The sequence below is a fragment of the Athene noctua genome, chromosome 2 (genome assembly GCF_965140245.1).
Source record: "Athene noctua chromosome 2, bAthNoc1.hap1.1, whole genome shotgun sequence".
In the NCBI taxonomy this organism is placed as follows: domain Eukaryota; kingdom Metazoa; phylum Chordata; class Aves; order Strigiformes; family Strigidae; genus Athene; species Athene noctua.
Window position 1 is genome coordinate 512,257 of NC_134038.1, and position 14,433 is coordinate 526,689.

Genomic DNA, 14,433 nt, shown 5'->3' on the forward strand with positions numbered 1-14,433 from the left:
CTGCACCCTCCCTGCCAGATTCCCATCCCATGATTCAAACCCTCCGACGTTCTCCCCTTGCAGCTCCCTGCCCCATGTCTTCCACTACCAGAATGACTCTCAAGACGCCTGTGGTGAGTCTCAGGACACCAGAATATGGGGAAAGCTGGAGAGTTAGCAGTCAGTCACTGGTGAGCTTTGTGGGTTGTTAACTAGGCTGAGCTCTTCAATCCATGTACTCAAAGCTCCCTTAAGAAAGTAAAAGGAGCTATCCCAGTCCTTCCCCTGCAGAGAAGTCCAGGATGATTTAGAGCACAGGGGAAGAGTGTGAAGCTGTGCTGTATTTCTTGTCCCAAGGAAACAAAAATTCTTTGACAAACAGAACTGAGGCATGACTAGGAGACTGTGGCTTTGGAAATGGGCCTCTGCCTGCTGGGCCCGTGAAAGCGTCTGTGTCCTAACGAGGGCCCTCCTGCCTCCTCCACGCAGGTGCACACGCAGCCTGCACCGCACATCCCAGGAGTCACCACAGCCCGAAAAGCTCCCCAATAAAAATGGGCCACCACTGCTTCAGAAGAGCTGTGGTAAACAGCGACTTTGTGGGATGCTACGCGGGCACTGCTCAGAGGTGAACAGCCTCTCGACACCCAGTGCCCCCGGGCCAGGGCAGCCCCACAGCTCCAACCCAGCACCAGGTTTCACCAGATGGAGCAGAACTCACAGAGCTGCTTGTGGGTCTCTGCAGCAAGCGGGCATGCTCAAGGACAAACATCCCCAAGAAGGAATGAGAGGCCTCAGGACATTGCCACCACCACTGCGTGGCTGCCACAGTCAGCAGGGAACCCCTGAGCAGGAAAGGCAGAGAGCTGGGGCTGCCGGGAGTCAGGGCTGCTGGAGAGCAACTGCCAGACAGACACACTGAAGGGCACGGAAGGTACGGGAACAGCCCAGACTAGGTAGGTGTTCTCCTGGAAGGTAACAATTTGTTCCTGCTTTCATCATAACTGAGCACAGGATCTGAGCTGCAGGTGATGCTCAGCACCAAACCTTGTATGACTGCACACACTTCAGCACAGGTAACACCCCGAGAGCAGAGGCCTGTGCTCTCAAGCACGCACCTACTTCTGCCTGTGCAGTAACGCTGCCCTCGCCATTGCAGCGGGGTTGTCAGAAAACTAATGACACTTTAAAATCTAAGAAGGCCCCGAGCTCCGTGAGCCCTGAGCCCGTACATTGCAGCCTGAAGACACTGCAGGCTATTACTGGGGAATTAGATCTGCTTTTCCTATGAAGCTGCCCGCAGATATAAATAGAGCTGCTAATGGAGGGCAGAGACAGGTTTGACTTTTGACTCTATTCTGAGACTTTGCGTTTGCCTCTTGCCACAGGTAGGGCAAATCAACACTATGTAATAAGCTGTGTGCCCACAGTTACACCTCAGTCATGCCTCTGTACCAGCAGAGCACCAGAAGATGAGCAAAACCACAATAAGGTAAGCTCTCTGGCAACCATCAGGGTCAGGGCTTGATTCAGGGAGGAGTGGGGAGCACTAGCAAGGGGGGAGAGATCTTGTACCAGCTCATGTCTCCTGCCAAGATATGTAAGTCAGACCTGGGCCAGAGCTCCACTAAAAGTCTGTGCCAGAGCAAATACAACACAGCCCCTAGCCTAGGGATAGAGCAGACAGAAGCCAGCACTGACAAGGCTGTATCAGTGTTTACTCACGCCAGCTCTGTGGTAACACATGCTCTTACCACAACAGCTGGATCAGAAACCCACCACCAGCACCAGGATGCAGGAGCTTTGGCTTGGAGCAGCATGCGAGCTCGGGAGGAGGGTCAGGAGGCTCAGCAGACTCCCCGCAGGAGCGGGAGCAGGTGATGTGTGAGGCAGAGAGACTTAAGGTTAGAGGCAGCAGTGAGACCCACACCAGCACAAATGGGAGCAGAAACCGGGGCCGCAGTTCCAACTGGAAGCAGGGGGGAGCCCTGGGGTACGCCCTGCCCAGCTCCACACCCCCCTCAGGCAGCCTCCGGACGCCTGCCCCCCACCCTCGCAGGGAGCCTGGGCTCTGCCCCAAGGGGCTTTGCTGGCAGAGCCCTCCATGCCATCCTGCCAGGCTCTGGGGACACCAGCGCTGTGCTGCCGTGTCACCCCTCTCCTGCACGGCCCGTTCCTGTGGGGCAGCGCTCGGACGGGGGAGGCCTTAATGGCACCCACCGCCAGCCACAGGCAGGGGTAGAACCACCAAGATTAAATGCTCTCCCAGGAGGCTCAGGAGCTGAAAAATGGACCCTCAAAATCCAGCTTCAATGACAGAAAAACAGCTGCTGTATGAGGAAGGAGCCGAGTCAGACCCCGTCGCTGCACACCCACACTCACCGAGATGACCCGATCTCCTACATGCAGGATCCCGTCCCGATGGGCTGCACCTCCCTCTGCAATCCGTGAGATAAAGATCCCCTGAAACACAGTCAAAAGGGTCAGAGCAGCCTGTGCCTCCCCTCGCTGGGACTTGGCTTCCCAGAATTGTTCCTGGACACCGGGCAAGGTCTCAGCCCTTTCACCTCCGCAGACCCCTCCCCTGCCCTGGCACTTCCCCTCACGCTGCACAAACCCTCCTCTGCTTCCAGAGCCACCTGCAACCCCCAGCTGCAGCAAAGCCTTCGTGTGGCCAAGAGCCCAGAACATGTGTCAAGAGGACAGCAGCAAGATTAAATGTCACTGGCGGGGACTGTGAGCCCCGGCCCCACCTCCTCACGAACGTCTCTCCTTCCCCGACTCAAGGGTAGGTTCTGGCTCCTGGGGCCAGGACCAGCTGTGCTGCTGCGTGCCCACGGGTGAGGAGACCCCGCGCTGCCCCGAGGGAGCGCTGAGACTCGGGGATCGAGCCCCCTCCTTGCCAGGGGATCGGTACTGACCGTGTCCCCAGCGCGGTACGGCGTGGAGCCTTTGCCGCCAGCGATGCTGAAGCCCAGGCCCTTCTCGTTGCGCATGAGGCAGGTGGAGAACCTCTCGGTGGGAGGTGCCCCCTCGGGCCGCTCGGGGAAGCGGAGGCCGCCTCGCCTCTCGCGAGGGCTGTAGTCATCCTCGGGGCGCAGCGGCGTCACCGTGATGGCGTTCTCGGGCTCCACCATCCGCTCCCGGAGCACGGTCATGGAGACGGAGCTTCCCGACCCACGCAGAGCTTCCACCGCCACGTGGTGCTCGGCACAGTGCAGGGACACGCCGTTCACCTGGGACAGACAGAGCCGGGCATGATCCTTCCCCCCCTGCTACTCCTCTGGGAGCTGCGCAGAGCCTCGGCCCTCGACGCCCCGTTCCCGGAGGTGTCCAGACCTCGCCCGCTGCCCGCGAGGCACCTTCTCCCCTGCGCCGGGGCTCCCGCAGCACGTGCTGCCTGTCCAGCCCTGCCGCGCACAGCGGGGCCCTGTCAGAGGAGCTCTGCCCCCAGGGAGCTCCAACCTCCCCAGCCCTGCACCATCCCTCCAGGCGACAGGTTCACCCAGAACCACCTCCCTGAGCGAGCCTCAGGACAGCTCCTTGTTCACCTTCGGGAAGGACATCCACCTCCTCGCGCCCTGGAACTCCCATTCCCCTCCCCTCCACACAAAACCAGTAAAGGACTTGCGGGGAGGACACCAGGTTCTGCAGCTTTGGGGGAGGCAACATGATTCCCTCCGCTCCTGGCTCCAGAAAAAAGGTCCCACCGCATCACAAGACTGAGGAAATGTGCGGTGGGGGCCCATGAAGCTGAAGAATCTTCCTTTCATACCTGCTACCTCATTTTGTACTAACATGCACTTACAGGAAAGATTGTCTGGCGCATGGCCTGAAAACTAGAAGTTCAAATCCCTTTCCTCACCTGATCGCATTCAGGTTTTCTCCCATCACAGGCGCCGTTATGGAGCAAGGCCCCGCGCCCCGGGGAGAGGGGGATTCCTCACAGCCCAGAGCCAACGAGAACGGAACCCAAGGCCGATGAGCCTCAGCCACGTCCTACTTGTGGATGTAACAGTCTTTTAGAAGGAACAGGACAAATCTCTGAGGGATGTTGCGGGGGTACATCCACCTTGGCAGGAGGCACAGATGAATGGGTGTCGTGGGACTGAATTAGAAGGGAAAAAATAAAACCCCCAGTCTTTTCCTAAAGCTGTAACTGAAGAGGGATCTACTTTACACTGAATAGGAGGAGGGTGCCATGAATTTAACTGTTGGGAAAAGGAATAATCATTCATGTCAAAAAATCTTCAAGACCTGACTCCCTTTTGGAAGCCACTTGGCAGCAAAATGCAGCATGAGGCAGGCACCACAAGGGTGCCTGGTGACACTTCAGGCCCTCAAACATGTAAGGGACCAGGCCAGCTCAAGTGCATGTTCCCTTTTGGACTTAAACTTTGTGGAACTATCAAGACAATCCTGTGATAACTGCAGAAGTGAACAAGAAAACTTCTGAAACTCCAGAATCAAGTTTTTCTTGGAAAGGAGTATAAAAACTTCTAATTACAGAACCATAGAGCACTTCATCTGACTCCTGCCAAGGTCAATGCCAGGTAAGGGGTGAGAAAGACCAGGTCATCTCCTCAGGCCTCCACTGTGTAGGCCGCAGTGAGTGTGATCCTGTACGATTAATCACATTTTTAAAGGATCTGAAGACAGACAAGTATGGCAGATGGCTGGCTCCCCAGTTAAGAAGTTCTCTCACAAGGTCCACTTTTGGCCTCCGCAGGAGAGCAGGTGCGTAGGGACTGTCTGGGCACACGCTGCTGAGTGCTGCTTCCCACCTGGGCTACACAACACTTCAGAGTTGCACGAGCAATTTCTGTCTTTATAAAGCAGCAAAAGATTAATGGTAATGTTAATTAAACAACTAACTCTGAGCCAGGGGAATTTTGTTTTGCTCTTGCACAGAACCTGATGCTCCATTTGGCCTATGAGCTAGCAAATAAACACCAAACCCTACTCCTCCCTCCACTCTGCAGTCCCTAGAAGCATTTACATTTCACAGGAGCTGGTTCTTACCTCCAGAAGCTTGTCCCCAACACGAACCCCTGCACGAGCTGCAGGACCCTCTTCTGACACGCGGGAAATAAAGATGCCCTGGAAAGAAAACTACCTGTTAGAAGAGGTGGAGCCCATTCATCAGCCCCCTGAGATTGCAGAGAGACCACTGCACTCCGTCCAGGTGAGGTGGAAGGGGAAGTCCCCCACCAACCCCGTGCCCTGGGTGTGGGGCGGGACAGCCACATCACCCACTCAGGAGCTGGTAGGGAGGGGAAAGAAACCCCATTGCAGGGCTACCCCGTAGGTGACAAAAGGGGAAAGGGAATGACGCTTTAATCCTTTTCCAGTGGGACAAGAACATGATGAAGCTGATGCACCAGAGGTGTAAGTGTCAAGCCTGTACTCTGAGTCCTGTACCCCAGGAGCCGCTGGGGAGGAACCAGCCGCTCCCTGTGCCCAGGGCAGAGGGGGCAGGTTGTGCCCGGGCAGCGCCCGCTCCGGGGTGGGCCGGGGGCTGCTCCCACCCTGCTCCAGCCCAGCCACAAGCTGACGCCTGCGGACACCCAACCTCCAGCTACGGAGAACTATGCCCTGAGGGTGGGTGCTGCGATGACCGGACAGTCCCGGGTCTTACCTCGTCATCACCCTTATAGGGGGTGGAGCCCTTGCCCCCTGCGATGCTGATGCCCAGCCCCCCCGTCTGCCGCACGATAGTCAGTGTCAGCTGGAAGCAGAACGGACAGAGGTTACAGGTCAGTGCAGGCTGGCAGAACGCCCCAAACACCCTGAAGAGCAAGGGATGGCTACTTAAAGAATAAGTACAAGAGCATACGTGTCTGTGTCAGCGGTGGTACCTGTGCCTCAAAGGCACCACAGTCACAACACACTTAAACAAGCAAATCCTTTCTCCCCGTTGGGTCCTGAGCCGTATCTCAAGACCAAGAATCAGTTTGCCTGTAATGAACATATCGGAACGAGATGTCCACCACGGAGGAAACTGAGCAGCCCTGGGATGGGGCTGGACAAAGGAGCAGGGACAGTGTTCGCCTCAGAGCTCCACCACAGGGCTCCCTCTGGGGCGTAATTCCACACAGCTACTGGGAGGCTCAGGGTCACCCCAACGTAGCTGCAGTCACAAGAACAGCATCTCTCCCAGGATACGCTGGGCAGGCACCTGGCTCTGTTCGACTGGTGGAAATCAGTGCAAATTCCAGAGAAGCCACCTCCTCTCCCTCTGCACAGGCAGGCTCAGGACCGTAGCTGTGCAATCCAGAAGCCTCTTCTCCTGCCTGTCTCCCACCTCTACATACCAAATTATGCCCACTTCCAATAGCAAGACTTTCAGTCAAGCTTGAACTGAAATTGCTTCTGTTCAGGACACCAGCATAAACTGTTCACATGGCCCCGCTCATGAGAGGAAAGGCAGGGAGCATGTGGCAGGATACAGGGAAAGGAATGGGATAGGCAGGACTCTCTCGGGGATCTGTCAGGGCCAAGGACCAAGGAGCTGGTGAGGTGACAGAAATGTACACAGACTCCTGGAGGAAACCCAAGGGTCTGTCCTCCAGATGTCACTTCTCTGGAAACAAAGTCCAGAACAGAGAGCGGCTGCTGCAGAGGTGTCTACCTTCAACATCAGGTCTGCCTGGCCTAGGCCAGGCCCTGGGTGGGCAGCAAAAGCAGCAGGAGGCTTGCTTTCCTTAACCCCTCCCTGCAGATCCTTCTTCTTTTCCTACAATGCCAGAAGCAACAGCCTGTGGGGCTTCACATTCTGCTGAGTTCAAAACAAAACAAACCCAAAAATCCACCCCAGGAAACACAGAACTAAAATGAGGTTCCTTGCCATTCCAGTCAACAGCATAGCAGAAAGCTGGTGGCACCTTCACAAGGGCACACCTGGTTCTAGACAGATCGTAAGCACGTCATCTGCTGTGCAAGAACTAGAGACCGAGTAAAATCCAAGTGCTGAAAGACAAAGATTATTCCGGTGAGACAGAGAAATGTGTCATCACACACGTCACTGAGAGCACACGTGAAGACCAGTCACAGATTAGACTGACGCTTCCTGCGTGAAACACTCTGTTAGGATCTAACTACAAATACCACAGTTGGGTTTTTTTCTGGTCTTGCTGGATTTTTAGTAATGCTCTAAAGACTTGTACCTATATTCAACACAAAAACTTCTACAGACAATGGAAAACCATGTCTCCAGACACGGCCTAGAGAGTATTCTATTAACAGGATCCAGGTATTCCCAAGTGAGACAGCTGATGGCTTGGCCCAGTGCCCGAGTCAGCAGGACAGGACTGCTGGTTTTGACTGTGAAGGAGGAACATACAGTGTCACTGGTTACAGAAAGTCACTTTCAGTTGCGCAGTAAGATGAACAACAGACCCCGTGGATTTCACAAATTCACTGAAACCAGACTGAAAATATGGGGAAAATTGCCAGAAAAGCCAACTGGACTGAGGGTTAAGAACCTTACATCTATCAACTTACACTGAAAGAGCAAAACACCAAGGAGGAACCAGACCCAATTAAACTTAGAGACGCTGCCAGAACAACGGCAAATGGGCTTGAATTGGACATAAATATATTTAGGCTGGAAAGAAGATTTCAAGCCTCCCAAAGCAAGTCAGTTCTCCCACAAAAACAGTGTGGTAAGAAACTGAACTGCTGAATGTCTGTTTGAAGTCTATGAAAAGAATAATTGACAGGAGTATGAACCTGAGAAAGAAGGAACTGGATCCAGTAGCCTATAACGGCCTTTCAGTCTTACATTTTACATTACAGCCTAGATGCTGCTTTTTACACTAAACCACTAAGTTACTTTTTCCCAAAAGTGCATCTGTCCTCAGGCTGCCCCCGAGCTGCCCTGACTTCCACGGTGTCCAGACCGACACTCTGCGAAGGCAGCAACGAGCTGCCCTAAGAGCCGGGGCAGCACGGCCCCACCCCTGCAATCACTCCTGACACTGACTTCTGGGGTTATTTTCCTCTTCTTGCCTTTTTTCCCCTAGAACCAGGGATCCTCCCGCTGCCCAGCAACTGTTCACCTCAGACCTAACAACTCATCTGGGATACTCCCCACTCGGAAACATGCTGCTCAGCTGGTTGTGGCTCCTCGCTCCGCAGAAGGGACAAACTTTCCTTCAGTGGGACACGTATCCAGAGCTCCCGCCTCATCCCTCCCAGAGAAGTGTCTGTGCCCTCCATAGAAAAGGGCTACTTGGGAAGGAGAAAAGTGGAAAAATTGAAAAAGCTGCCACTTCAGCCTGGAGTTGTCAGGTGAGAGTCCCTGAACTCCCACTGAGGGGTAGGGTGAAACCCATTTACCACCAAAGCACGACCCGAGGGAGCAGTTGTATCCCCCCCTCTCCTCTATCCCCCTCAGTCCCACCAGTGTTCCTGCCTTACGTCTCCAAGGAACATACTCAAACAAGGACTGATTCCACCTCAACCTATTTTTCATAGTTTTTTAATATAGCTATCTTCCAACAGATTCACTTGACCTGTGAGATTTTGCAGCGTGCAGTGAGTAAACGTGCCCCGCTCCGGAGGACTCAGCGGCGCAGGGTGGGCAGGCTGGCGCTGCAGCACCCAGGGGTACCCAGGGGTACCAGCACCCAGCAGTGGCCCGTGACGGCCACCTACGGCCTTCTGCAGCTCGCCCTCGGCAGGGGCGCAGCACAGCAGCAAACTGGCCCCTCACAGGCTTCGACTGCCGGCGCGTGGGGCTGCTGCAGCCCAGAACCCGCCGAAAGACCAACCTGTACCTCCAGACACACCCAACGCAGCGGGGCTTCACGGGCTTTATCTCCAGAAGGCAGCAAGTTCCTGCATGCACAGGCGTCTTGTTATAACTTGCTGTACATCTGAAGGAAGTGTCTAACCCCTGCATTTATGTTGCTTGAAACTTTAAATGGGACTGGATTGTCACCAGTGACACAGAAAACACAAACATGTGATGAACACCGCTGTCTGTGTTTGGACAGAAGCGTGGTGATGTACGTGCATCACACGAAGGTGAAGAATCACGCTGCAATGCAGCTGAAGAATCAATTTATTAGAATCAATAAGGAATAACCATTTTAAAAGCCCAAAGGACTGGATAACTTGTACCCAAGAGTCCTAACAACCAACAGATCTCTGATGTGCTTGGAAAGCATTTATAAAATTCTGGAGTCCTGATACCCTGAAATAGCATTTATGTTGTGCCATTAGACTAAGAGATGACACGGGATGACGCCTGCAACCATCAGCTCGTCATCCTGGCTCCAGCTCCAGAAAAGCAACTGAAGAACACGCAGAAATGGCCCCAATACCAAACAGCTGAATGTTACGAAAATCAAATCTCTCAAAAACCAAACACACCTCTATGACAAGACTCCAAACTTGGCTGAGACAGTAACAGTAAAGATTTAATAGGCAGACTCTTGTAAAACTTATCCCAAGACATTCTTCCTGCCATCGCACGATGCTGGGTTTGGGTGTACATTATACAGGCGAAGAACAAGCAGGACTTGACCAGCAGTCAAGTACTAGTCATCCGTGGAGAACCAAGAAGTGGGGCTCTGCCGAGAACTGCCCCAGGCTGGATCTTATTCTGGCTCAGTGACAGTGAAAATGCTGTGTGAGGGGAGGCTAGGGGCCTTCAAATACAGCAGGGGGAGGGACAGATGTATTTCTCTCTTTTCATGCCATTAATAAATTTATGGGAAATTATTTTTCCATGTTTGTAACAACAAAGGAATTAGGGATACCCAATGAAATTTCAGCCGCAGGCTAAAAAATGCTTTTTAACATACAGCCCAAGTAAATGACACAATTTATCACCACTAAATACTGTGGAACTAAAATGCATACATAGTATAAATCATAGACAGCAGCTCCCCTGTGTCTTGCACAGTGGTACGAACAGGTCAGAAATCCCAAACTCCAGCCCGCAAGGAGCTGTGGAAGGATCCCCGTGTCTCGCTCAGGTCTGTGCTGCCTAAAGCCCGAAGCAAGCCCCCACACCGACCGTGAGATGCCTGAAGGACATTCAGCTCTGTGTGTCCTTTTTCCAGGAACACCTCAACAAGACAGAGGAGCCTACACGGCACATAAATGTAAGAGACACACGGGGGTGCAGGAGCCAGAGGCACTGACTCAGCAGGAAAGATTAGAAGAGCTAAATCTGTCTGGCTTCAGTACGCAGCAACTCGTGAGGACAAGAGGATGGGCTGAAAATATCAGTGACCAAATGGAAGGTGGGAGATTCCTGCATGAGCTGCTGAGAACTAAATTAAAATCGAACAACGGAAAAAGGAACATGAAGGAAAGATCCTGCCCTGGCAGAGGAGCTGCCTGCTGGGTACGAGCCGAAGATTTTCTGGCTCTGATGTTATTTCTTCCTACGTTCAGATGTGGGTTTAGTTACCAAGGGGATGGATAATTGCAAGGCCAAGATCAGAGCCAAGCGCTTCACTGCCTTCACTGCCCTCTCCACCCAGGTCAGCACTAAGCAGAGAGCACCTGAGCAAGCCCCAGTGACTGACGGCAGCACCGGAGCAGCCAGGACAGGACCGGCCATGCTGAATGCGCCGGCGGATCCTGCAGGTCCCCTTCCCCAGAGAGATTCCAAGACACCGAACAACATTCCATGAAGTGAGGATGTGTTTTTTAAAATATGATGGCTTCTGAATGACAAATAAAAACCTAGGTTCATACAGATATGATTAATCTTGACATGAATATATAGATACATGCGGCCATCATTTAGATGTGAATCATATAGATAGGGATGTTCATGTATGTCATCACATATACGTGTGTCTATACAGAGAAATGATTTCATCTTGGTATAGGAAAAAACTTTTACAGTGACAACAATCATTCACAGGACCCAGGTCCCCAGGGAGGTGGCAGAGTCCCCACCAGTGGAGGTTTACAAGCTGTGACTGGTCAGGGTGCTGGATAATCCCATCCAGGCTCCCTTTCCCACACAAGGTTGGTCCTTCCGAGGTCCTTTCCAACCTGCACTATTTTATGATTCTATGATTAGTTCTTTCATGAATGAATTCCCCAGAAATAGGGATATAAGAAGTCAGTACTTCCTCCTCATCATAATGAAAACCCAGGTTTGCCACAGGCAGGGAAATGCCAATAGTAAAAGAGGGGATCCTGAAGGGAACTGGGCTGGCTGAACTACGGGATGCAACAGGACAGAGCCCCTCTGGAAAGGAAAACATTCAACTTCAATAAAGAGAAGCAAAACAAGCACTGGACAGAGCTACCAAGCCTTGAACCATTACCAGAACTGGAAACAGCACAAAAACCTGAACATGGAAGACCTGAGGATTCAGCTGGAATAAGTGACACTAGAACATGTTATATTTCTTCCTCTCTTCAGCAGTAAAGGATTTTTATTTCTATTCTTTTTATGAGATAAAAATCACAGAACCCCAGAATCATCTGGGTTGGAAAAGCCCTTGCAGCTCCTCCAGCCCCACCATGACCCTCCCCCTGACCGTTCCCAACTCCCCCAGATCCCTCAGCGCTGGCTCAGCCCGACTCTTCAACCCCTCCAGGGATCCCGGGGACTCCCCCCTGCCCTGGGCAGCCCATTCCAACGCCCAACAGCCCCTTCTGCACAGAAATCCTTCCTCAGAGCCAGCCTGACCCTGCCCTGGGCAGCTTGAGGCCATTCCCTCGGGGCCTGGTGCTGGGGCCTTGGCTCCAGAGACTCATCCCCCCTCTCTGCCCCCTCCTGGCAGGGAGTTGCAGAGGGCCAGGAGGTCTCCCCTCAGCCTCCTCTGCTCCAGACTGAACCCCCCCAGTGCCCCCAGCCGCTCCCCAGCAGACCTGTGCTCCAGACCCTGCCCCAGCTCCGTTGCCCTTCTCTGGCCACGCTCGAGTCATTCAATGGCCTTTTTGGGGTGAGGGGCCCAGAACTGAACCCCCTCAGCGAGGGGCGGCCTCCCCAGTGCCGAGCCCAGGGCTCAGATCCCTTCCCTGTCCCTGCTGGCCACGCCAGTGCTGACACAAGCCAGGATGCCGTTGCCCTCCTTGGCCCCCTGGGCACACTCTGGCTCATTCTCAACCCCCCCAGCCCCTCTCTGACCGGCAGCTCTCCAGCCACTCCTCCCCAGGCCTGTAGCCCTGCTGGGGGTTGTTGTGGCCCAAGGGCAGCCCCCGGCATTTGCCCTCAGTGAAACTCCCCCAGCTGGGCTCAGCCCATGGCTCCAGCCTGCCCAGGTCTCTCTGCAGCCTCCCCGCCCTCGAGCAGACCCACACTCCCACCCAGCTGGGTGTCACCTGCAAACTGACTGAGGGTGCCCTTGATCCCCTTGTCTAGATCATCAATAAAGATGTTAAACAGGAGTGGCCCCAACACCCAGCCCTGGGGGACACCACTCGTCACTGGCCCCCAGCTGGATTTAACTCTTTGGGCCCAGCCATCAGCCAGTTTTTTACCCAGCAAAGCGTGTGCCCATCCAAGCCTCGAGCAGCCAGTTTCGCCAGAATGTTGTGGGAAACGGTGTCAAAGGCCTTGCTAGAGTCAAAGTAAACAACATCCACAGCTTTTCCTTCAGCCAATATATATATATCCCATATATATATCCACCCTTCTCACAGATGGGCGTCACATGGGCCAATTTCCAACCTGTCGGGACCTCCCCGCTCAGCCAGGACTGCTGGGAAACGATGGAAAGCGGCTTGGGGAGCCCCCCAGCCAGTCCTCCAGCACCCTCGGGTGTATCCCATCCGGTCCCATAGACTTTGTGTCTGAGTGATGCAGCAGGTCACTGAATGTCTCCTCCTGGAATGCCGGGGAGTCATTCTCCCAGTCTGTCTTCTGGCTGAGGAGGCCGGACTCCTTCAGTACTGGTCTTGTTATTAAGACCGAGGCAAAGAAGTCATTAAGCACCTCAGCCTTCTCCTCATCACTTGTTACCACATCTCCTCCTGTGTCCAGCAGGGGGATGGACTCTATCATTGGTATAGTCATTCATTTTGCATCATTTCTGACTACAAAACTGTCACTTAGAAACTGCTTGCAGCCCCATAATTTCTTACTGTTCTAAAGGTCCATTTTAACCCATCATTTCATATACAATTAAAAGACTGAAAGGGCTGGAGAATTTACAACTTTCTTCTAAAATCTGTTTCACCTTTGTGCTGCTAAGGGCAGGCAGCACAGTAGGAGAGCATTTGTCCAAGGTGACAGTGAGATAAAACACTCATTTTAAAACCTACAAGCAGAGACATCTTTAAGTACAGCAACAGTCTGGAGGACAAACCTCACTGAGGAGCATGATGCTGAATGCAGGAACAAAAACTGGGTACCTAAAGAGAATTCCCCTCTGTGACCAGAAACTACATTTGAAGTGAAAGAAAACTGGAATTTAGTGAACTAAAGTCTGGATAAACTCTGTTATGTTATCCACTGTCAACAAATGTGAATTCAAGTAGAACAAGTGAATGAAAGAACAGCAAGAAATACAGGCCATGGGCATCTATCTTACAAGGGAACACCAGAAGAATTTGGGTTTTTTAATTTAGCAAAATGAAGGCTAGAAATTGTGACTGATGTCCATGAAAATATCCCAAGGACAAGCAGACAGAGGGTCAGACAGAAGAAAAGAGATTTTTCACGATAAAAAATATAATGAAAACAATGAATTAACAGATGCAAGTTCAGCATGAAAGTAAGTTTTCTCATCAATCAAGAAGTAGAAATCTGGAGAAGTTTTTGGTTTCTCCCACTAGCAAGAATGAGAGTGTGTGCACAGACGTCGAGGAACAGGAAGAAACTACCCATGTTTAACGAAAAGTTTGACTGACTTATGAAACACAGTACAGTATCTGGTTGCTAGTGGTTGCAGGATACTTGGCTTCAGGATTTCTTCTGAATAATCTGTGTTATCTTAGTTGTAAATTTAGCTTGTTGCTCCTGAATTAAGAACAGCCCTTTTTTGACTAAAGCGTATCTTCCTGAAATGGCAACCTATCCCAATCTTGCCTCGTTTCAGTTCCCAGATCCAAGCTGGTCGTTAGCTTCCATCACAAAGCCCCGAAACTATTCCAGGAGTTACCCTTCTTCCCTCCTGACACAGTCAGAAATATTACTGAGCAAATAAGGACCAGTTTTTAAAGACATGCAAATGATTAAGCCCCATTCATTTCCACGGGGGTTATTTTAATGCCTAAATTTTTTGTATAATCCTCACCCTAAGCAGCAAGACCCATATCTGTTGTAAATATTGAGTTTTCTTATTTCAAAAGTGAGAGTCATGAACCACAGCATTTTGTTTAAACGTGGTATCTCCTCTCTCTGTTCAGAACACTATTGCTTTCTGTCCTTCCTACTTGGGAGAGCAAACTGGACGATTGTGCCACAGCAGGAAGGGGAAACTCTGCAGACAGTTCTGCACTTGTGTGAGAAATCATTCCAGAGTTTCCCAC

General features: G+C 52.3%; 1 protein-coding gene across 23 annotated transcripts in view; it reads right to left on the reverse strand.

Moving 5' to 3' along the window:
- SCRIB (scribble planar cell polarity protein) overlaps positions 1–14,433 on the reverse strand; it is a 109,171-nt gene that overhangs the window by 55,340 nt on the left and 39,398 nt on the right. For all 23 annotated transcript variants that reach the window (XM_074898230.1, XM_074898237.1, XM_074898235.1 and 20 more), the window contains 4 exons: positions 5,618–5,707; positions 5,002–5,079; positions 2,901–3,215; positions 2,362–2,442 (listed from right to left, as the gene is read on the reverse strand). In XM_074898230.1, coding sequence (XP_074754331.1) covers positions 2,362–2,442; positions 2,901–3,215; positions 5,002–5,079; positions 5,618–5,707 — 564 coding nt within the window. The remainder of the gene's footprint in view (positions 1–2,361; positions 2,443–2,900; positions 3,216–5,001; positions 5,080–5,617; positions 5,708–14,433) is intronic.